We start from the raw sequence: 22,736 nt of genomic DNA, 5'->3' as shown, positions 1-22,736 counted from the left end.
CCGATCATGTCATACTCTAACAAGGCAATTATATTTTCATGCAAAATAAATATTGTTTTCTCTACTCCAAAGACCTCTGCATTGCACGGAATCGGCAAAGAGGCCCCAATAGCTTTCATGAAAGTTTTCGCATGTTTGTATAACAAACTGAAGCAACTCGGCATGTTCTTATGTGTCTTTGTCCTGTCAAATTCTTCTTGCAGGCATAGCAACTCACTTTTTACTTTTGACAAAGGTATTTCCTTAACCTTTTTCTGAAATTAATTAATAAATCATTTATTAAATATAGAAACCCCTTTTTTGAACATAATATGAGAAATTATTGGCGTCAACATACCTATTTAATTACAGTCAAGAAGATTACCATGTCCCGAGGCCATGCTAAATGTGAGCCAACAGCTTGGCGGACCGTCTCTATTTCACCACGTACGGGTACAGGAACCAAGGCTTCTTCTTGGATGCTGCCGTCAATCAAAACACGAACACATCCAGCTGGCATAGGCACTCCATGTATTGATTTGTTCATATCTGAGTCTTCCAAAACCATGCCAAATACAACCTTGTTCTCAATATTGTCCACAGCCAGCTCACATTTTTTTGCACCCTACATTTATAAGGGAAGACGGAAAATAAATAATTTATGCAAGCATGTGTTGTGTGCACTATCACATATTGATACTAGTACATGTTTCTTACCTTTGGGTCAGATGGATCTTTGTCAAAAGCAATTCATTCATCATCTTCAGCCACCAACAATTCCTTCGCAACAGTTGGTTTTACACCTTCATCAAGGATTCCATGACATGATGCTGCTTTCTCAGATAAATTTGGAGAAAATTGAGCCTTTAGAGCTTCAATCTGTGCCGTGAATTCCTTCTTTAATCTATCCATCTCAGCATCGCTCTGTCGATCACGGTCCATCAACTCAGCCTTTATAATTTTTGTTCGTTTCTCCTTTGCATCTGACTTTAATTTTCTTTCCCTGAGCTTTCTTGATCACGACTTTGTACATTCTTGAAATACCTCGCGCAGATCCATACCTCTGTTTTGAAGTTTCAGTTTTGGTTGATGGTTGAGTTTCTGTTTCATTTGGTGTTCCTTTTGGTCCTTCAGACTGACCACTGGCAACTGTTCTAGATTCCCTACTTCTCTTCGGCTTTTTCTGCTTCTTAGCTGCTGGTACAGAGTCAACTGCTTCATTTATTGCTTCTTTTGGTTCAGACTGATCAGATTGTTCTGCTGCTTTGATCAGTAGAGGCAACTCATTGGCTTCCTCGGCTGTTTTAGATTCACTACTTCTCTTGGACTTTTTCTGCTTCTTAGCTGCCATTTCAATCCTTCAATCTATAAAATGTAACAAAATATTAGATATGCAGATATATATATATATATATAATTAAATATGCAGATATACATCCAGATAGAACATGAATAATTAAATATGCAGATATAGAACATGAATAATTAAATATGCAGATAATTAAATATGCAGATAATTAGATATGCAGATAATTAGATATGCATATAATTAGATATGCAGATAATTAGAGATGCAGATAATTAAATATACAGATAATTAGATATGCAGATAATTAGATATGCAGATAATTAAATATGCAGATAATTAAATATGCAGATAGAACATGAATAATTAAATAATCAACTGATATAAATATATGCATTAAGAGAAACGTATAAAGTAGAAGTGCATTCATATAAAATGGTAACATAGTACATTAAGCGAAACGTATTAACTCTCGAAAGAGAATACACACAACATAGTACATAGTTTTACAATATATAAATATATTATTCAGTTTTTAACCCAAATTCCCTCAACATTTTCTCTAACCCTATGCTCCATATCATCAGCAACATCACATGCCGGGATATTAGAGCAAAATGGCTGATGCTCCATTGTCGTGTCTATTAGGTCATCTTCATTGTAGATATCGTGATAGTCTCGAATCGTGGATTTTAATACAATGGACCAGGTAGCATCAACCGGATCTTCGACATAAAATACTTGTTTCACTTGATCAACGAAAACATATTTATCCTTCTTTTGGACCTGTCAACTAAAGTCCACAAGCGTGAAGCCAAGATCATCCACTTTGATACCTCTGTCATTCGATGCCCATTTACACAAGAATAAAGGGGCTTTGAAATCGTGGTAGTCCAACTCCCATATTTCTAGAATGATGCCATAGAACGTCATATCACTCTCGATCGGATTTAAATCCCTAGCACTACAAACTTGAACCGTCTTAGCAACTAAACAAACACCGCTGTTCTGAACAACCCTTGATTTATCACGATCTTTTGTGAAGTACCGAACTCTGTCAACTAGTTATCCTTCATAAGTCAAAACATAATAAGATGGTTTGGCAGCCACCCATCTTATCATTTCTGAAACAGCGGCACGGTTTTCCTTAAGTTCACTCTTAACCTGCTCACATTGTCATTAACTACATATAAGCCACTTATTAATTATATTAAATAACACCCACAATAAAAGTCAGAATAAGAGAAACCAACTTTTCTTTCGAACCAATCAGCAAACAGCCGATTATGTTCTCCCATGAGCCAATGAACACTCTTTTTCTTTCCTCGATGAATTTCTTCAAGATACTCCTTATGCTTTCTGATAAAAAAACATCTATTATATTCACTCACAAGAATACTTACCGAAAAGATATGATTTTACAAGAATGAAAACTGAACTTATATTATATAAGGAAATACTTCAGAATTGTTTAACAGGACAGCTAAATGTACCACATCTTGCTCTTTCTCTTCGACTTCTTTCATCTTCACAACGGATAAGGGACCAGAAAGCCTGACTTGGTCTTTGGGAACACCAGCTATTTTGCAACTCTCTTTAAGAAACTCGGTGCAGAATTCTACCGATTCCTCACGAAGATAACTTTCGGCGATACAACCTTCCGGATGATAACGGTTTCTAACATAACTCTTCATCACTTTATTAAACTGTTCAAACGCATACATCCACCTATAGCACACTGGTCCACACAAACGCAATTCCCAAACCAAGTGGACTATGAGATGTATCATAACATCAAAAAATGAGGCATGAAAATTTTTTTCAAGCTCACACAAGGTCAATATCACATCTGACTGCAGTTTATCTAGTTTCGAAACATCGACTACTTTGCTGCACAAGGAGTTGAAAAAGAAACACAATCGTATTATTGTGACCCTAACATGTTTCAGAAGAACGGATCGAATTGCAATCGGGAGCAACTGTTGGAGGAGGATGTGGCAGTCATGGGACTTCAGCCCATAAATCTTTAAATCAGCCATGGACACGCAATTTTTAATGTTCGATGCATGTCCATACGGAAGTTTCATATTCAAGAATGATGACAACATTGTTCTTTTTTCAGCCTTTGATAAAGTAAAAGCAGAAGGAGGCAAGTAGGTTTTCTTTTCTCCTACTTGTGGAGCTAAATCAGCCCTAACACCCATGTCAAGCATATCACGACGAGATGCCTCTCTCTCTTTTGACTTGTGCCGCATATATAACAGTGTCCCCATCAGATTATCACACACATTCTTCTCGATGTGCATAACATCGAGACAGTGACGAACGTGGTGAAACTTCCAATATTCTAATTCGAAAAAAATAGACTTTTTCTTCCATGGACAATCAACCTTTTTGGATTTCTTTACTTCCTTGCCATAAGAAAATTTAATCCGTTCCTGTTGTGCTAACACTTCTTCACCAGAAAGGGGTGGACGTGGTCGCCGAAGCTCTTGTTCGCCGTTAAAAGCCAACTTTTGTCTCCTATAGGGGTGATGGTCAGCCAAATAACGAGGATGACCTTGATAACACATTTTTTACTATGACTTAAATATTTGGCAACGGTGTCGTCACCACATATGGGACAGCTCTTGTAACCCTTATTAACACAACCGGACAGATTTGCATATCCAGAAAAGTCATTTATGGTCCACATCAAAACCGCTTTTAAAGTAAAATAGGATTTACTATAAGCGTCATAGATATTTGGTTCACCTTCTACCCAAAGCTTCTTCAAATCATCGATCAACGAATCTAAGTATACGTCAATATCATTTCCCGGCTCGTGCGGACCAGGAATTAATATTGATAACATTATAAACTTCCTCTTCATACATAACCATGGAAGAAGATTATAAGCTAACAATACTACCGGCCAGCAGCTATACCTATTGCTTAGGCCATTATTAAACGGGTTTATACCATCTGCTCCTAAAGCTAATCGAAGGTTTCTTGGATCACTATCAAACGAAGGCCACCGATAATCAATATTCCTCCATGAAGGAGAGTCGGTCGGATGTCGCATCTGACCATCATTTGACCGTTGTTTTGAATTCCAAATCAACTGTTCAACGGTATCAGGAGATTTAAACATTCTTTTAAACCTAGAAATGATAGGAAAATACCACATAACCTTGGCTGGACTATTTACCCTAAGTTTACCATCTTTCGCAACCTTCCAGCGAGATAAACGACATTTAGGACACTCAGATGCATTAAGATTTATACCCCTGTAGAGTATACAATTGTTTGGACATGCATGAAATTCAATGTACTCGAGGCCCAAGTCAGATAAAGTTTTCTTTACCGCATACACATTAAGCGGTAACACATGATCTTGAAGAAGAAAAGAACCAATAGAAGTGAGAAGATCAGTGAAGACGTTATCGCTAATACCAAACCTAGATTTCCAGTTATGTAGCTTTAACATTAACTCTAACTTCGTACATTCACTGCCCTTATATAAAGGTTGTTCTGCATCAGCTACAAACCTATTGAAGTCATACAAATCATGATCGTCCGAATTATAAGCAGCTTCACAAACGTCAACAGTTTCGGATTAAGCATTTTGCTCCTTAGGTAGAAATGTACTACCGGCAGATGACCTAACACTCTTAGAACTAGTTTCTCCAAGCCAAATCCAATCAGTATACCCCAAACTAAAACCTTTTTCATATAAATGACCCCGTATTACTTTTACGTTATATTTTCTAATATTACTGCAACGTCCACAAGGACAAGGGATGTTCTTAGGATCCTTTGAGTTCTCTTCTGCAAATATTAAGAAACTTTCAACACCTATCTCATATTCTAAAGAATCCTTGTCTTTGAAAATCCACGACTTGTCCATTTATTTTTAAGACAAACAGCAACCTAGCAACCTACCAGTTTGTCATTTCAAACATTAAGAAGTAACGCTTAGTTGTTTACTTATTTAGGATTAAACATTATTAAACATATAAATTGATTATGCATATAAATTAAACATACGAATGCTTGTAATATGAATGCTTGTAATACGAATGCTTGTAACACGCATAATTAAACATATAAATTAATTATTACAACTACATATGTTTACACATATACAATTCCACACCTAAACTAAACAAGAACATAAACAAGAACATAAACTAAACAGGATCTATACACATGCCTCTATTAAAATTAAACAAGAACATGCATTAAATTAACAAAACATAAAATTAACATATGAAACAAGAACAGGCATTAAACACATAAAAAAAAGAACAGGCATTAAACACATACATCTATTAAAGTAACAAAAAATACACATGCATGTGAAATCTTACCTAATCGAGCAAACCCCCTTCAAGTTTAACCAAACCCAGCTCCAGAGACCGACATGTACAAACAAACTCAATTAAAATCAAAACATAAAATTTGAAATTAAATTCGGAAAAAACTTACTTTTCACACACTAATCGAGTAGTCCACACTTCCTTCAAGGCTTTTCAGCACCAATCGACCTCGATTTATGAATTAATCGAGTTTAATTCATATAAATTTAGGGATTTTAGGTTAAAGAGAGTGAAAAGTAAGTTTTAGGTTAAAGAGACAGTGAGAGATGAGAAAGAAAAGAGAAGAGAGAAGAGAGACAAGACAGTGAGAGAGAGAGAGGAGAGAATGAGAGAGCTGAGAGAGAGAGCAGAGAAGGGGGGAAACGGTTTTGTTTAATGGGGGGAAACCGAAAATAAAAAAATTTGGTTAAGGGGGAATTTTTTGGTGTATTAACGGGGGAAAGAAAGAAGCGGACATTTTTTAATTTTTTTTTAAAACGATTATAGACATCGGTTGGTTTAGATACTGATGTCTTACAACACCTTTAACATCGGTTTGAAAGCAACCCATGTTAAAGGGGTGATGTCGGATGCACTATTTTTAGTAGTGTGATATGAAAATAATGCGACTATTTATTTAACTCATTTATTTATTCTTCAACTAGGTCGCATTGTTAGTTAGTGATTTGTGTTGACTGAATTTCGGTTGTTTTAATAATACTCTCTTAATGTATTGTCAACAAAATGCCAAATATCGTTTCAACTATTTATCAATCTAGGTGATATTCAAATTGATGAGCAACACATAAAAGACAGTCGGATAAATTGAATTTAAAAAAAAACAATGATGTGCGGTGCAGAGACATTATCCAATGTCCAACAAAACTCCAAACTTCAATCCACCAGTATTTTGTGAATATACTTGATGGGCCAAAAAGCAAGCCCACCCTTGGCTAAACTCAGCGTCATATCCTTAACCTTCAGCATCACATTTCCCAACGTACTCTATTACCCCCCACGTGTATCAACCTAATTGGCTTTCTTCGAATTAAAAAACACCTAAAAATACATCATCCTTTCCCAAAAATTTACCAACTTTTTAAGAAAATAAATAATCGTAATATTAAAGTGTTTTCTATTTTTTAATCCAAATAAATAAATAAAATAATCTGAATTTGAGGATATTTATTTATAATATAACCATACCTAAGATTTTGATTTGTTATAATTTTTAAATGAGTGGAAATATTAATAAACAATAAAAAAAATGAATAATAAAAGGGATAAAACAGTCAACAAATGTGACTAACACAAGCATCCAGGGATATATACTTGTACCAAACCACCAGATCAAAATAGAAATTGCTTAGCACAAAACAATTAAGCAAAGCATCACAATTAACAGGGGACAGTAATTATTATTATATATAATGAGTGTAGGGGTGATATGCGTGTTTTTATGTTCATAATATAAATAAAGTTGATTTGAATTCAATTATAAGATTGAGAAATGGGAAGAGCATTTGTGTATGTAATATTAGGAGGAGGTGTAGCTGCTGGATATGCTGCTCTTGAATTCACTCGTAGAGGTGTTTCCAGTGGTGAGCTCTGCATCATCTCCGAAGAACCTGTAAAATCCTCTCTCTCTCTCTCTCACATCTCTCTCTGCCTCTCTCTCTCTCTATCTCTCTCTCTCTCCCCCTCTCTCCCTCTCTCTCCCTCTCTCCCTCTCTCTCCCTCTCCCTATGTATCAACATATCTGTCTCTTGTATTTGTATTCTTGTTCACTGTTTTCTGTTGCTCATATTGCTATTGATTACGTAATGATTACATGCTTGACTTAATCAACTCCTTTGTCGATGCTACGTTTTATTCCAGTTCTTCACAGTATGTTGTTCAAAATTATCAGAGTTTGGTTATATTGCGTTGGAGGTGCAAATATAACACCTCAAGTAGACTTAATGAATACAGTATTATGTAATTTTATTGTATAGTTCTGTTATTTGTTCGAAATTATTGCAGTTCTGTTAAATTGTCTATGTCCTGGATGCTCTGCTTATTGTAGGCTTCTATAAAATCCTTCCTTACCTTTTTCAACACTAAATAGTGCAGACTGTGTTAATATTTCACTATATATGGATAGTTTTGACGTTTTACAGTAAATATTTGATTTTAGGTAGCGCCTTATGAGAGACCTGCACTGAGCAAAGGTTTTTTACTTCCAGAAGGTACTTGTTAATTCTCTAGAAAAAATGTGCCCCGTAATTTTTCTTACATTTCAGTAGGCGACGTATTCGATATGGGAAAACTGAAAAAGGCACGGAAACACGGAAAAGCAGAATTTTTACATTGTTGTTATAAAAGCTTTTTGCATCCTTGAAATAATTGAACTTCGAGTAGCATTTTGTGAAACTATTTAAGTAGGCTACAAAAGAATTAATGTAGAAACAAAAAGTCATAATGAACTTAGAAAATAGGAAATAGTTTAAATGATGTAGGTCGGCTAGAAAGACAGTCACGCCTGTGTCTGTTACAAGATTAACTTATGTTAATTTCTCTTGCACCTGAAGTCTTATACCGTGATGCATTCAAAGAACTATGAAAATGGAGGTCTATAAGAGTAGTCAATAATTGAGGTCCCGCAGCTCCTCAGCAATATAACTATCCTTAGAAATGTTCCATTAGGAACATAAGGCAAATCAAAATATTAGATTACAACTGATATGATTGGGGAGGAGGTGGATTTAACTGTCCTTTCCTTAAGATACATGCAAAACATATTTTACTTTTCTTTTTTTTTCCATTATGTTTCCAGTCCATGACTTAACTTTTGTTATCATTTATGATATTTAGATCCAGCACGCCTACCGTCATTTCACACGTGTGTGGGTGCAAATGAGGAAAGGTTAACTCCAAAATGGTACAAAGAACATGGTAATTTTTCCTTCTTTTGTTGTCAATCCCTGAAAGTTAAATGCATTTTATAGCCATAGACCAGTGATTGCAATAAATATGTAACAAGTTCTGCTTCTGCTACTCCTTTTTTCATGTCTAGTGAATTTGTTATGTTCTTGATTGTCATTAATTTTTTGTTGCCTCTCATCTAATATGGTTAACTGGATGGTCATAGGCTCCTGATTAATTGCAACTAAATAGTTTGATGGACTGATCATGATTTTTAGATTTATTTTAGTGTGTTGGATTACAAGCTTTTATGATTCACCAGCAATTTCTATTGGCTTTCTCAAGTACATTTGTCATTTTTTGATTTAAAATTAAGTTTACTTAATTTGTCAACTGATAGCTTGGAAAAATGGTGATTCCTAATTAATTCAAAAAACAAATTTGATGGACTGATCTAGAGATTGTTTGCAAATATTTGCAAGTAACAGTTGAATTATCTACTACTTCATGTAACGATAGTTTTTTTTTTGGTACCAAGTGGTTTTTCTGCTTTTTCAACTTGTAGTAGAGTTTATCTTAATTGTTCTGGATTAAAATTAATTACGATCCTCAATCTATAATGGCTGCCTCACGTACACGTGAACCAAAAATACATTCTTACAGATACTTAGAGAAAGTGAAATTTCTGAACTGGATTGTGATAATGATAAAAAGTACAAACACCCTGTATAGCATCAGCTTTATACGTGAAATAGTAAGGTAGCTCTGGTGAGTGACTTAAGTGCGTGCTATTTCTGTAACACTATTCTACGATGCAATAATCTTTCTTTGTTGTAAAGTTTTTTTTGTATAGACATTTATGCTTTCAACCAATAAATAAAGTGATTAAAGTTAGATTGATTGTCATGCCTAGTACTAGACTAAGCAAAGGTGCATGGTATATCGTACTATATGGTAATTTCTCGCGGTGAGAGCTAATATATAGGGGAATAACTTTAGCTGAAAAGAGTAGTGATGACTTTTCATGGTTAACACTATGCATGCACTTTTAATCTAAATCAATTTTTTTTTCACCTTGTGTTGCTATTGCGTATATCTAAGTTTGCAACGCTGGATTGATTGAGATTGAACATATAAATTATATACCCGGTCTGATCCTGAATAAATTCATCCATACTAAGTACCATTATTCTTTGTAGGAATCGAACTGGTTCTTGGGACTCGAGTTAAGTCTGCTGATGTGAGGAGGAAAACGCTATTGACTGCAACAGGAGAAACTATAAGCTACAAAATTCTAATCATTGCAACAGGGGCACGGGTACTGAAATTGATTCTACTTTTACACCTAAGAAATGAGATATTAACCTGGTTCAGAAAGAAAGATACCCAAGATTTTTTTTAAAATGTTGTCTATATAAGTCGTGCTCATGTAGTATTTGTGTGAATATAGTTGTATTATATATGGAGCCAATGTTAATTTTGGGACTGCATGACGTGCCAAGATTGAAAGAGTAGGTGAAAATAGCCAACAAAGGTTGGTGCAATGGTTGAGCTCTTGTCCCGCTTGCGGGAGGTCAAGAGTTCGACTCCTGGTGTGTGTGTGTGTGTAATTAATTAACAAAAAAAAGAGAGTAGGTAAAATAGATTAATAAACATTCATTTCCGTCACATTTAGTTTTTTCCGTCACATTGTGTGCATTTTGACTTAAAAAGTCTCCATTAGCCGAATCCAGTGTCTGGATGCTTTTTTTGACACTATGACATGAGGCCTTTCCGCACAATTGACCTAGCAACGTAGGAGAGTACACGGTGGATCTAAGTGATGCTTTTTTTGGGTGGGGGCGTGGGTTGTAAGGTCAAATACAAGAAGTATAAATACTTACATACACATTTGTACCTTTCGTTACCAAGGGTGGGATATATCTACTTAAGTGCTAGGGATAACTAAGATAGTTATGTTTTGAAGGAGCATATTGAGTTCATGTAATTAAATAGACATTTTTCTGTTTAGTAAAAAAAATAGTCATTTTTCAACTTATTATTGCTTCCAAAAATAATTGTAAATGTTTAAATTTAGTCAAATTGAGGTGAATTAAATAGTTTTTGAATATATAATTACTTAAAAAGGTTTAACATGCACCAGATTCACTTCTTAACCCACCACACCAAGATGGTATATGGCCCTCTGAGGATTTTTATAGCTTAGGGTAGTGCTAGCTTAATCAAGAAATGATTTTGTAGACATTGATTTGATGCGTTTGTTGAGTATAGGCTTTGAAGCTTGAAGAATTTGGAGTTACTGGTTCAGATGCTGAAAATGTGTGTTATTTACGCGATGTAGCTGATGCTACCAGGCTTGTCAGCGTGATGCAATCCTCAGCAGGTGGGAATGCTATTGTCATTGGTGGGGGCTACATTGGAATGGAGTGTGCTGCTTCATTAGTTATAAATAAGATAAATGCCACGATGGTTTTTCCAGAGGCTCAATGCAGTGAGTTTTGCGATCCTAACTTACCACACTGGTTTAAAATATCCTCTATAAACTATATCGTGTTATCTTGGACCTTGGTGTTCAAAGATAGAATCCTACAGGCCACATTGATTTTCGGCTAAGATCTAACATCATAAACCACATGTTGCTTAAAATTTGAGCTAATCTCTTAAAGTTTTAGTTAATATTTTATACTCTTTTCTTTACAGTGGCTCGTTTATTTACACCAAAGATTGCTAGTCATTATGAGGACTTCTACATATCAAAAGGAGTCCAATTCGTCAAAGGAACTGTTTTGTCATCATTTGAATTCAACTCTGAGGGGAAGGTAGGTTTTTTTCATTTAGATATGGAGTACGTTTCACTTTCTCTGTGTTCACTGGCTCTTGAGTTTCACAAACCTAGCGGTACAGGTCACAGGGGTTAATCTTAGGGATGGGAGTCAGCTTGCTGCAGATATGGTGGTGGTGGGGATCGGAATCCGTCCAAACACAAGCCTATTTGAAGGCCAACTCACATTAGAGAAAGGAGGGATCAAAGTTAATGGGCACATGCAGTCGAGCAACAGCTCTGTCTATGCTGTTGGAGATGTCGCATGCTTTCCGGTCAAACTATTGGGCGAGACTCGCAGACTCGAGCATGTTGATTCAGCTCGGAAGTCAGCAAGGCATGCTGTTTCTGCAATAATGGAACCAAGCAAAACACTAGAGTTCGATTACCTCCCATTTTTTTACTCCAGAGTCTTCACATTGTCCTGGCAGTTTTATGGAGACAATGCAGGAGAAGCAGTTCATTTCGGGGATTTCTCTGGAACCACTTTTGGGGCATACTGGGTAAGTAAGGGTCATCTCATAGGGTCTTTTCTTGAAGGTGGAACCAAAGAGCAGTACGAAGCTCTAGCTAAGGCGACTAGGCTCAAACCACTTGTTGAAGATCTTGCCGAGCTTGAAAGGCAGGGCTTGAGCTTTGCGTTGACACTAAAGCAAGAGCCTTTACCAACCCCATCTGTCAGTACTCGTAGCCCTGATATCATTGTAGAGAAACCAATATATGCCTGGCATGCAACTGCTGGTGTGATTGTGGCTGCGTCAGTAGCTGCATTTGCATATTGGTACGGAAGAAGACGCCGAAGATGGTAAGCTTAAAGCGAAGGACTTTTTATTGCACTGCTTATTTATCACTGTAATACTAATGTAACAATTTTAGGTATAGGGGGCTTCAAAGTTCTCGATCTTCATAAGATCAGCATATCATTAAACCGTAAAATGAATCACATTATTCTTTATTACTATTGTAAAACTATATTGAATCATACTCATGAGGGTTCCTAATATGTTTATGGCCTCGATATGGACTGTTTCAGTGTTTCTAATATATTCGTGTTCTCAGAAATAGACTGTTCTTAAGATTGCATATGCTGATGAGCAATAATGAACCAAACCGCCAGGAAAATGGCATGTGTACTTCTGTATGATCTCACCAACGTCTTATTATACTTTTGTCGATCGACTCAATCCGGTGATTTTTTTTTAAACTTTCAGTAATTTTTTAATTTGAACATATTGAACATCTAAAAGGAAAGAGAAATGGATCAAAATATTATTATTCAAACAAAAAATGTCCAAAATATCACTTTCCAAAATAAAGGCCCAAAATATCACTTGATAACGGATATTCGTGTACCGTTTTATAAATAGTAAAAAACGTCACACCTTAAAAATATTTTTTTTGTTGATTTTCTACTAAAACGTCACTTTATCTTCCGTTTTGCATATATAAAAAAAAAATCAAAGTATCAAAACGCTAATTTATCTACCGTTTTGTATATATATAAAAAAACAAAGTGTCAAAACGGAACACGATGTACCGTTTTGGATCTGTTGCATAAATGTTACATGATGTGCCGTTTTGAAGTGACATTTAGGGCCATTTATTTTAAAAGTGATATTTTGGACCATTTTTAACCCTAAAGTGATATTTAGAGTCACTGCCCGAAAAAGAAACAACGGAAAACGGAACTATATTTGAAAAAATAATTTGTACTTCTCATACTGTGTTTGCGGGTGGATGGAGTAAAGATTTGAACAAAAATAGCTCTCGATCAACCTCCAATTCTTGCAGATGCAAATATGGCTCAGATTGTGGATTTCAACTGATGTATAAATATTAAATAGACTTCTGGATTAGGAATATTTGGACACATATAAAAGAGATCATTTTTAATCCTATACCATCATGCAAACTAAAATTCTACCATATATTTATTTGGCCTCTAGTCGGAATTTCTACTAAATAAATTATCTTTTATTTTTACATATATATGATACTATCATAGAACAAGCTTCTTATCCTACACTTATCTTCTTCAAACTTGGTAAAAGAAATATTATGGCATCCTCTACTCTATCTACACTACTTGTTCCTCTTCAACGTTCTTCCTCCTCTTCTTCTTACATTACTCACTCCTCTATTTCATATCCTATGCACCCTAGCTCACTCATTTCTTTCCCCAAACATCACCGCAACTCCACCACCTTCCTCCGCCCTATCTCCGCTGTTGAAGCTCCCGAAAAGGTTGTGGAACTTGGCGACAGAATCTCAGACCTCACTCTCTCTGACGCACAAAAGCTCGTTGAGTATCTCCAGGAGACGCTGGGCGTATCTGCTGAATCGTTTGCTCCTGTTGCTGCTGTTGCAGCTACAGGTGCGGTGGCGGATGCACCTGCTGCGGTGGAGGAGAAGACAGAGTTTGATGTAATTATTGATGAGGTTCCGAGCAATGCCAGAATAGCTACTATAAAGGCAGTGAGAGCGATAACGAGCTTGGCGTTGAAAGAAGCCAAGGAGTTGATTGAAGGATTGCCCAAGAAGTTTAAGGAAGGTGTTTCTAAGGAAGAAGCTGATGAAGCTAAGAAGCAGCTTGAAGAAGCTGGTGCCAAATGTTCTATTGCCTAAAACTCTATCACTTCATATATAATGTTTAGTATTATTATACTTGTGGAGGTAATATAACTTCTACCCGATGTATGTGTTTCATTTAGAAAATGAGGTGATTCTATTGTTCAGGTTTGTAGTTGGATGATGAATTGATTATATTTGCACTGATTTCTTTTCTGGAAAATTCATTTTTTATTTAATTAATTTACTCATTTTATTTTTTACGAAACCAAAACAAAGCCAAATATAAGCAGTAGCCTCTGCTTTTCTTGAGACAACTTGCCGACTTTAAAAATTGGTAAGAGCTATGTTAAAATTCTTAAAGCCGGGACAGTGACTCGAGTACTTGACAGATCCATTGCGATTCAGGCCCATAAGTTACCTCAGACTAGGGCCACTAGAACAGTAAGCAAAAACAGAAGCCAAAAATACAAGAAATCTAACAACTGGCGATTATAGAAACTCAGTTTTTGTGTAGTCTGAAATTCGACAATGCTTTAATGCAAATTGTAATACCAGTCTTTAGTACAGATTCTCTTATATGCAGATGGCAGATGAGAGAAGACAGGGAAACAGAAACTGGAAGTTAACAAGTTTATCTACAGAGCAAATGCTCACAATGACAGTCCGAGTAACAAAGTAAGCAGCGAATTCAACACGAATCAGTCATCAACTGGATCCTGAGGAGTTTCTTCAGCACTTCGTTTGATTGTTACAACTGGACACTCAGCATGCTTTGCACAAAATTCACTCACAGTTCCCACGAAAACCCTATCAACAAGGTTAACAATTGGTCAATTTTCTTTTAGTATATATAAAATATATATCTAACTATCCAGACATGTTAGTCTGACTATACATGTAAAATATAAGTGGTAACATGTCATCATGCCCTGCATATACTGAGCCAGAATGATATTAAAGTAAACGAATTAAACCTGAAAAGCAGAAAATTTAAACAGGTTAGATTATCAAAAATAAAAACCAACCTCTGGAAAGGACCGAGTCCTCGACTTCCAACAACCAGGAGATCAGGCTGCACTCGTTTAACCTCATGGCAGATTAATTCTTTAGGGTCACCTCTTTTGATCCATGCTTCACAAGCAACCTACAAAAAATTTATAAAACTTTAATACGGGCAGTAATAAAGCATATACTGAAGTCAGTGTAGACTGGTTGACCTCTCATGTTTTGAAGGTGGTTCTGGTGGGCATATATAAATATATATAAAATCAATACTGGCTGAACATAAATGGCATATTCTTACATTTGTGTGTGTGAGAGAGAGAGAGGGAGAGGGGGAGAGAGAGAGAGAGAGGGAGAGGGGGAGAGGGGGGGGGAGGGAGGGAGAGCGAGAGAGAGAGAGATAGAGAGAGAGAGAGAGAGGGACCCCAATTTCATGACATCTCTTGACAAAGTACTCCAACAGATCATGGCCTCTTATTTTGTCCCTGCGCTTCACTCTCCTAAAGTCCTCAGGTGATGCATATATGCTATCCACATCATCAAAGCCTAATGACATTTTTTAAAGATCAAGATACTATCAGAAAGAGTGTGGCAAAATAGAAAATGTAGTATCTGCTGACACAGAAAGTAATGTTTAAACGAGGGAAGTTGGCTAACTCTCATGAGCTACAGATTTATTAGCGCCTATTTTGTAGCATCACAGTTTGTTCGAAAAGTAGAAAAACGAAAAAAAATGGAAATCGAATTCATCTTGGTATGCATAAAATTAAATAATTCTATAATTAAGTAGTCAGTGTCTCTTATTGAGATAGTAACTACTGTAATTAAGCAAAGCCTACTTTCAGCACACAGCATCCAGATAACCATTAAGAGACGCTGACTTCATTAAGAAAAAAGAAAGCTAATTATGCAAATACTCATAGCTTCAATACCTAGATAAATAGATAACAAGGCTAGCAAACTCCATTTTTAGCAAATAGCATACAAAACCAAGTATTAAGATGCATATTGCTTGATTAATACTAGAACGCTAAATACAATTATAGCTTAGTACAACATCTACCATCTAGAACATACAAGGAAACCTTCGGACTGTAAATTTTCAATGATTTATGACATATAATCTAAGACATTATTAAAAATACTTAAATGAATCCTAAATGAATCCTACAATAACTCTTAGTAAAATAGATCCTTTTCTAGGATGTTGTCCATTCTAGAACAATTCAAAGGTAAAATTCCCACAATGGCACTTCTGAAAATGTTAAGAATCCTTTAATATTTCTTCAATTCCAGCAAGTAGAAGTCATGACAAAATCCATATTTCGTGTAATGCATAAAGTGAATGTGCTGCATTTCTAACGCATCTACAGAATGTGTTTCACCACCAAAATTTCAACACAACTTTACTAGCATTTTGCATGTGCTAATGTGCTATTATGCATCAAGTTTCATGTGTGCCATTTGCGGCCCTTACCCTGTGTTTATGTGCTGTTTTGGTCATCTCTCAATAAAATGTATGATGACATCCTATTACGAAGATAATGCATCACTCCTCATTATGAATACGTGAGACAAAAAAAACAAGTCATGTGCTTGATATTAGATTGTTTACGTTTAGCTTTCATGTCTAGTTGAGTGCACAAGTACTACCAATTATAGTTAACTTTTCCAAAATAATTTTTTTTATATAAATGTGAACAAGATTTGACTTCTCTATTTATTTACATACACTTTTGAGCAGCCATAGAGATAAGAGCCTAATGCAGCATATTTATTTTTTGAGAAAACAGTTGAATCACATGTCTGTCTATGATCTCAGAAGCTTTTGTTAAAAACAAGTGCAGAGACATCCGATGCACTGGATTCCTTTACTATATATTACTGAATTTTCGTAACTTGTTGCACCACACATGAAAAAGGAATGCAGAAACTCTTATCACGCAATAAAATATGCTTTATAATGCAAAGGTGTTGAGAAGAGAGTTTAAGTAATAATGCCTTATTATTCCAGCTGAAAATAATTCACTAAACCTTAACAGCTTAACTCATTGATGCACACAGGCATATGCAAAACTTAATATATTAACATGCTTGTGCAAGAGTTAAGAAACACACTCTAATGCTGAAGTACCACCAAAATCACAGGATTCAAGCATGTTAACAAAGTCAAGACTATCACTGGGCAATTTTATAAGCATAAGTTCATTTCAACTATAATATCATCAAATTACCAGCCTGTGAACACAGGTTAGTGTTGCACTTGGCACATAAAAAGTATGACTGTCATTACATAAACAAATGTAATTTGTTTACTCAATCCAACTCCACACTGGCGGCCAATTGCATACTGACACTTAATCTGAACAACTGGCAGCGGAACCTCATAACCTAGACCAAATAACTCACTGTAATCGTAATATTGAAAAAAAAATGATGATTAAATTTACAATGTATTGATGAACCATAGATCATGTGTCATAAAATACCTAAATTATGAAAATATAATCATGTGTGTAAACTCTTTCGAATTGTGGCATTTCACTCTAATTTCATAAAGATCATTTATCCATGTATGTTAAATAACAAGTCTAGTGCTCTTGGCTGAGGTAACAAAAGCTGAGCTGGCAATAACTCTTCCTGCCTAAAAGTTTGTCACAAGTCTCTGGATCTAGAAATGAGAATATATACTTTCTTCTCGGTGTTAGTAAAGTGAGAGTTAGTTTGTATTACCTTTAAAAACACACAATATTGTAAACTTCATCTTCTGTAACAAGTATGTAGAGTTAAAGATTGTTAATGGAGATTGTCAACATTTACATTGAAGTTCATTGTATAAGCATGATTATCAGTTGTAACATGGTATCAGAGCCAGGTTCTCAGTGTCATCAGTTGATCAAGATGCTGCAACAGTCTCTATCTGGAAACCAATCCACTATTGCATCTGTTTTTTTTAATGATGGTCCAAGCTGGACTTCTAATCACTCGGTGAATACTGTTCAAATGACAGGTAACAGGCACTTTGTTCCTCAAGTTTATAGTGCGATTCAGGCTACAAACCAGTGTCGTTGGATTATAGATACTGTGCTACAAATCATATCACACCATTTATGTCTTATCTTCAAGACATTCAACCCTGCACTGCTACTTTACAGCTACCAAATGGAGCAACTGCTGACATTACTCACTTTGGGAATGTTAAGCTTAGTGCTCACCTTACACTAACAAATGTGTTGTGTGTCCCTTCATTTACATATAATCTTCTCTCTATCTCAAAACTGGTGCAGGATACCTCATATCAAGTAGTATTTGAAGCTGATATTTGTTATGTACAGGACCATACATGGAAGATACCTCTAGAACTTGGTAAAGAGGAGAATGGCCTGTATATGCTGACAAGTGACATTTTAAAGAATCATCAGACAGAGAGTAACATTGTTGTGAAGACTGTAGCTGCTTCTACTTCAACTACTAAGTCAAGTTTGGATATTTGGCATGCCAGATTGGGCCATGTACCCGCTGATATAGTTTTTCAGTTACCCACTGTATGTTCAGACAAACTATTAGGTGTTTGTGACAGTTGTCATTATGCTAAGCAATCTAAATTGAGTTTCCCTATTAGTACCTCTACAAGTTCAAAGTTGTTTGATCTTGTTCATGCAGATTTATGGGGTCCCTGTTGGTTTAAAACTCATGGAAATTGTAATTACTTTCTTACATTAGTGGAAGACAAAGCTAGATCTACTTGGGTGTATCTTCTACCAAATAAAACAACCGTTCCTTCTGTTCTTAAAGAATTTATAGTACTGATTCAAAATCAATTTGCTAAGACAGTCAAAGTACTAAGAACAGATAATGGTACAGAATTTATGAATCAGGAGGTGAATTTTTTGAAAGATACTGGCATTATTCATCAGTCTACTTGTGTATACACTCCTCAACAGAATGGCCTGGTTGAGAGAGAGCACAGAAATCTGCTAAATTGTGCTAGAGCCCTTAGGTTTCATGCTGGATTGCCTATAGTTTTCTGGGAGATTGTCTGCTTACAGCAACATATCTGATTAACAGAACACCAACTGCAATCCTGAATAATCAAAGTCCTTATCAGGTACTCTTTAACTCTCTACCAGATTATGAACAGCTAAAAGTGTTTGGATCATTGTGTTATGCAACTGTGATTCCACAATCAGGTGATAAGTTTGTTGCTAGGTCATTTAAAGGTGTATTTCTTGGTTACCCGTATGCAAAAAAGGGTTACAAAGTCCTTGATCTTACTACCATACATTGTGTTATGCAACTGTGATTCCACAATCAGGTGATAAGTTTGATGCTAGGTCATTTAAAGGTGTATTTCTTGGTTACCCGTATGCAAAAAAGGGTTACAAAGTCCTTGATCTTACTACCATACAGGTAGTTAGCATGGATGTCAAGTTTGTTGAAACTGTATTTCCTTTTAAAACTATAGAGGCTCATTCTCCACATTTGTTATTTCCCGAGACATATGTCTTTGTTGATAATGATACCTTGCATTCTGATTTTAGAGATAACTCAGTACTTTCCAATTTCAATCTTGATACACCAATGCAAGACACTGACTTCTCTAGTTCAGCTGATACTTCTGGCTCTGATGAGTCTGTCAGAACTTCTACACCTTCATGTGAGCTCCCTGTGGTTAGACCTCATCGACACAAGACAATTACAGCCAAGTTTAATGATTATACTAGCTTACCAGCTCATTTGATCTCAAATGTCTCTATTGCTGATAAAATCTCTGAACCTCAATACTATAAGGAAGCTGTTGATCTTCCTGAATGGTGCCAAGCTATGAGCTTAGAGTTAGCTGCTTTGGAAGCCAATGAGATATGGGAGGTGGTTCCCTTACCTTCTTCTAAGAAGGTTGTGGGATGTAAATGGCTTTATAAAGTCAAATATTTGTCAGATGGTAAAATTGACAGGTATAAAGCCAGGTTAGTAGCAAAGGGGTTCACACAAACTGTAGCAAAGGGGTTCACACACACTGCCAATACGGATTACTTTGAAACCTTTGCCCCTGTGGCAAAGATGACCTCTTTCAGATTATTGCTAGCTTTGGCAGCTATGACTAACTAGGATATATCTCAACTTGATGTGAAAAATGCCTTCTTGCATGGTCTATTAGATGAAGAAGTGTATATGGCTTGTCCTCCTGGTTATAAGATTCCTGAATCAGTTCTACAAAAATATCCAGGTCAGAAGTTAGTGTGTAGGTTACTTAAATCATTGTATGGGCTTAAGCAAGCTCCTAGGCAATGATTTATTGCTCTCTCTTCTGCATTGATTTCTTTTGGCTTTGTTCAAACTATAGGAGAACCCAGTCTGTTTGTTTACTCTAAGGAATCTTCTGTTGTCTATCTACTCGTTTATGTAGAAGATATGGTTATGACTGGTAATGATGATGTTCTTATGGCTCAGATAACTGATTTCTTGAGTTCTAATTTCAAAATCAAAGCTCTTGGTGCATTACATTACTTTCTGGGTCTTCAAGTAACTAAGAATAAGGTTGGTATTTTTATGAATCAGCAGAAGTACACTACTGATTTACTTCTTGAGTTTGCACATCTCAGGTCTCAGCATTCCCTTGTTCCTATTGAGCAGCATCATGAACTATTGCATGACTCTGATAGCCCTCTCCTTCAAGATGTCTCTGCTTATAGAAGATTGGTGGGTAAACTTATCTACTTAACCATTTCTCGTCCTGATTTATCCTATGTTGTTCATATTCTCGCTCAATATATGCATTTACCTCAATCAATCCATTGGCATGCTGCCCTTAAGCTCATCAGGTAATTATAGTCCACTTCCACTCAAGGCTTGTTCAATGCTGCATTAGTTACCCAGTTCTTTCTGCCTTCTGCGATGCTGATTGGGGTGGCTGTCATTTGACTCGTCAATCATTGACAGGTTTCTGCATTATGTTTGGAGGGACAGTCATTGCCTGGAAGTGCAAGAAGCAACATGTCGTCTCTCGGTCTTCAGCCTCTCGGTCTTCAGTTGAAGCTGAATACCGCAGTATGGCTGATACTGTGTGTGAAATTACCTGGCTGGTGTCCTTGCTATCTGAACTGCAGCTCTGTGATGTTACTCCAGTTCTGTTATTTTGTGACAACCAATCTGCCTTATATATTGCTTCTAATCCCGTATTTCATGAACGCACTAAACACATTGAAATCGATTGTCATCATGTGCGTCACAGACTCAAGACTGGTTTGATTTCTACTCATCACATTGCTTCTCATGATCAACCAGCTGATTTGTTCACTAAAGCTTTAGCTTCAGCTCATCTGCGTGTTCTTTTGTCCAAGTTAGGAGTTGTCAGTGCTCTGCCTACCCTAACTTGAGGGGATGTTAAATAACAAGTCTAGTGCTCTTGGATGACGTAACAAAAGCTGAGTTGTCAATAACTCTTCCCGCCTAAAAGTTTGTTACAAGTCTCTGGATCTAGAAATGAGAATATATACTTTCTTCTCAGTGTTAGTAAAGTGAGAGTTAGTTTGTATTACCTTTAAAAACACACAATATTGTAAACTTCATCTTCTGTAACAAGTATGTAGAGTTAAAGATTGTTAATGGAGATTGTCAACATTTACATTGAAGTTCATTGTATAAGCATGATTATCAGTTATAACAATGTATCCTCATAAGGCAAATTAGGGCAAAGACGCACAGAAACCACACGCTGCCTAAATAGCAATTCTAACACAAAAACTACAAATGAAAGCTAATTGCATGACCGTAGCATATACTAAATCGCCTAATTAATTCACAACGATTATAGTTGACTGCACTTACTAATAACTAATCGAAATAATTTCTAAAACACAGAGATCCTATGCTATAGAAATTAGTAGTTGTATCAAAATGTATCAAGGATGAGACTAAATCAAGCATAAAGCCTAACAAATCATATAAACAGAGAGAGAGAGAGGAGAGAGGGAGGGAGATGTAGAGAGAGAGAGAAAGAAAGAGGCACGGAGAGGGAGGGAGGGAGAGAGAGAGAGAGGGAGGGAGAGAGAGAGAGAGAGGAAACCGTCTTCATCAGGAACTTGAACATGAAGAAAGAGGAGCTTAAAGCCAGAGATATTAGAGCGAATGATCTTGTTAAGAGTCCATTCAAAAGCTCCTTTGCTACTAATTGAAGCGTGAGGATATCCTTTTATAGTCGACTCGTTCACGGCCATCATCACTCTAGTCGGAGCTTCTTCAGTAGATGCCGATGCCGATTTGATCTCCGATTCGCGTGTTCCCGCCATTGTTAATTGCCTTTCTGGAAGGGTCAAGAAGAAATGATTAGACTCTCTCTCTGCTCTCTTTGACCCTTAGCTTCGCTTGCCTCCTGTCTGTTTATATCATGGGGCTGGGCCGCTGGGGTAGGCCTTTGGTCTGCTGATACTTGTGCCCAATACTTTATACACGTGTATACCCCCTTATGTAAAAATCGCCAACCCAGATCTATTCAATCATGCAATTGGCATAACCAGTGTTCAGGGCAGAGATGCTCAGCAAAATCCATCGGGCCGGACTTTAAAAAATTCGTTTTTTTGAAATAAATCGGTTGAAAAAATGGGCTAGTTCGGACCGGGTTTCCTAAAAAATATAAGATCTGTTTTAGACCCGCGGGCCGGACCGAATCGGACCGAGCCAGGTTCTCTTTTGGGTTATGGCCCAATATACCTATATCACAAAAGCAAAGGTGTGATATACTGAGCAATGGCCCTTTTTATCGACATGATACGCATCAGTCCTATGAGTATTTCAGGAGCCGCATCATATCCAT

At 36.4% G+C, this 22,736-nt stretch overlaps 4 protein-coding genes across 4 annotated transcripts; 2 read left to right on the top strand and 2 right to left on the bottom strand.

Moving 5' to 3' along the window:
- Positions 1-1,813: 1,813 nt before the first annotated feature.
- On the bottom strand, positions 1,814-5,174 carry LOC141714076 (uncharacterized). Its single transcript, XM_074517618.1, has 4 exons — positions 4,919-5,174; positions 3,938-4,858; positions 2,779-3,845; positions 1,814-2,071 (listed from the first exon to the last, which is right to left on the bottom strand). Exons 1-4 carry the CDS (start codon positions 5,172-5,174, stop codon positions 1,814-1,816), a joined length of 2,502 nt encoding a protein of 833 aa, XP_074373719.1.
- A 1,804-nt stretch (positions 5,175-6,978) lies between these two features.
- LOC141712074 (monodehydroascorbate reductase 4, peroxisomal) lies at positions 6,979-12,353 on the top strand. Its single transcript, XM_074514860.1, has 7 exons — positions 6,979-7,255; positions 7,802-7,853; positions 8,479-8,559; positions 9,729-9,847; positions 10,801-11,020; positions 11,230-11,348; positions 11,434-12,353. Exons 1-7 carry the CDS (start codon positions 7,136-7,138, stop codon positions 12,157-12,159), a joined length of 1,437 nt encoding a protein of 478 aa, XP_074370961.1. The 5' UTR covers positions 6,979-7,135; the 3' UTR covers positions 12,160-12,353.
- A 996-nt stretch (positions 12,354-13,349) lies between these two features.
- On the top strand, positions 13,350-14,141 carry LOC141712073 (large ribosomal subunit protein bL12c-like). The gene has a single exon (XM_074514859.1). The coding sequence runs from the start codon at positions 13,409-13,411 to the stop codon at positions 13,973-13,975; it is 567 nt and encodes a 188-aa protein (XP_074370960.1). The 5' UTR covers positions 13,350-13,408; the 3' UTR covers positions 13,976-14,141.
- A 245-nt stretch (positions 14,142-14,386) lies between these two features.
- LOC141712072 (universal stress protein A-like protein) lies at positions 14,387-22,385 on the bottom strand. Its single transcript, XM_074514858.1, has 4 exons — positions 21,990-22,385; positions 15,348-15,469; positions 14,947-15,065; positions 14,387-14,728 (listed from the first exon to the last, which is right to left on the bottom strand). Exons 1-4 carry the CDS (start codon positions 22,210-22,212, stop codon positions 14,620-14,622), a joined length of 573 nt encoding a protein of 190 aa, XP_074370959.1. The 5' UTR covers positions 22,213-22,385; the 3' UTR covers positions 14,387-14,619.
- Between the last annotated feature and the right edge of the window lie 351 nt (positions 22,386-22,736).

The sequence above is a fragment of the Apium graveolens genome, chromosome 3 (genome assembly GCF_009905375.1).
Source record: "Apium graveolens cultivar Ventura chromosome 3, ASM990537v1, whole genome shotgun sequence".
NCBI lineage: Eukaryota > Viridiplantae > Streptophyta > Magnoliopsida > Apiales > Apiaceae > Apium > Apium graveolens.
Note: the sequence above shows the minus strand (reverse complement) of the source record. Positions and strands in the feature narration are given on the sequence as shown.

What these genes read in the sequence shown, in the direction of transcription:
- LOC141714076 (XM_074517618.1), bottom strand. Translation starts at nt 5,174, where the DNA reads ATGGACAAGTCGTGGATTTTCAAAGACAAGGATTCTTTAGAATATGAG. An exon ending in TGGATATGCAAATCTGTCCG is followed by an intron (nt 3,846 to 3,937) that starts GTTGTGTTAATA and finishes TGTGTTATCAAG; the next exon opens with GTCATCCTCGTTATTTGGCT. An exon ending in AAGAGAAAGAGCAAGATGTG is followed by an intron (nt 2,072 to 2,778) that starts GTACATTTAGCT and finishes TTTAGTTGACAG; the next exon opens with GTCCAAAAGAAGGATAAATA.
- LOC141712073 (XM_074514859.1), top strand. Translation starts at nt 13,409, where the DNA reads ATGGCATCCTCTACTCTATCTACACTACTTGTTCCTCTTCAACGTTCT.
- LOC141712074 (XM_074514860.1), top strand. Translation starts at nt 7,136, where the DNA reads ATGGGAAGAGCATTTGTGTATGTAATATTAGGAGGAGGTGTAGCTGCT. An exon ending in AAAATGGTACAAAGAACATG is followed by an intron (nt 8,560 to 9,728) that starts GTAATTTTTCCT and finishes TATTCTTTGTAG; the next exon opens with GAATCGAACTGGTTCTTGGG. An exon ending in TTTTCCAGAGGCTCAATGCA is followed by an intron (nt 11,021 to 11,229) that starts GTGAGTTTTGCG and finishes TTTTCTTTACAG; the next exon opens with TGGCTCGTTTATTTACACCA.
- LOC141712072 (XM_074514858.1), bottom strand. Translation starts at nt 22,212, where the DNA reads ATGGCGGGAACACGCGAATCGGAGATCAAATCGGCATCGGCATCTACT. An exon ending in TCAAGTTCCTGATGAAGACG is followed by an intron (nt 15,470 to 21,989) that starts GTTTCCTCTCTC and finishes AAATGTCATTAG; the next exon opens with GCTTTGATGATGTGGATAGC. An exon ending in AGAGATGTCATGAAATTGGG is followed by an intron (nt 15,066 to 15,347) that starts GTCCCTCTCTCT and finishes AATTTTTTGTAG; the next exon opens with GTTGCTTGTGAAGCATGGAT.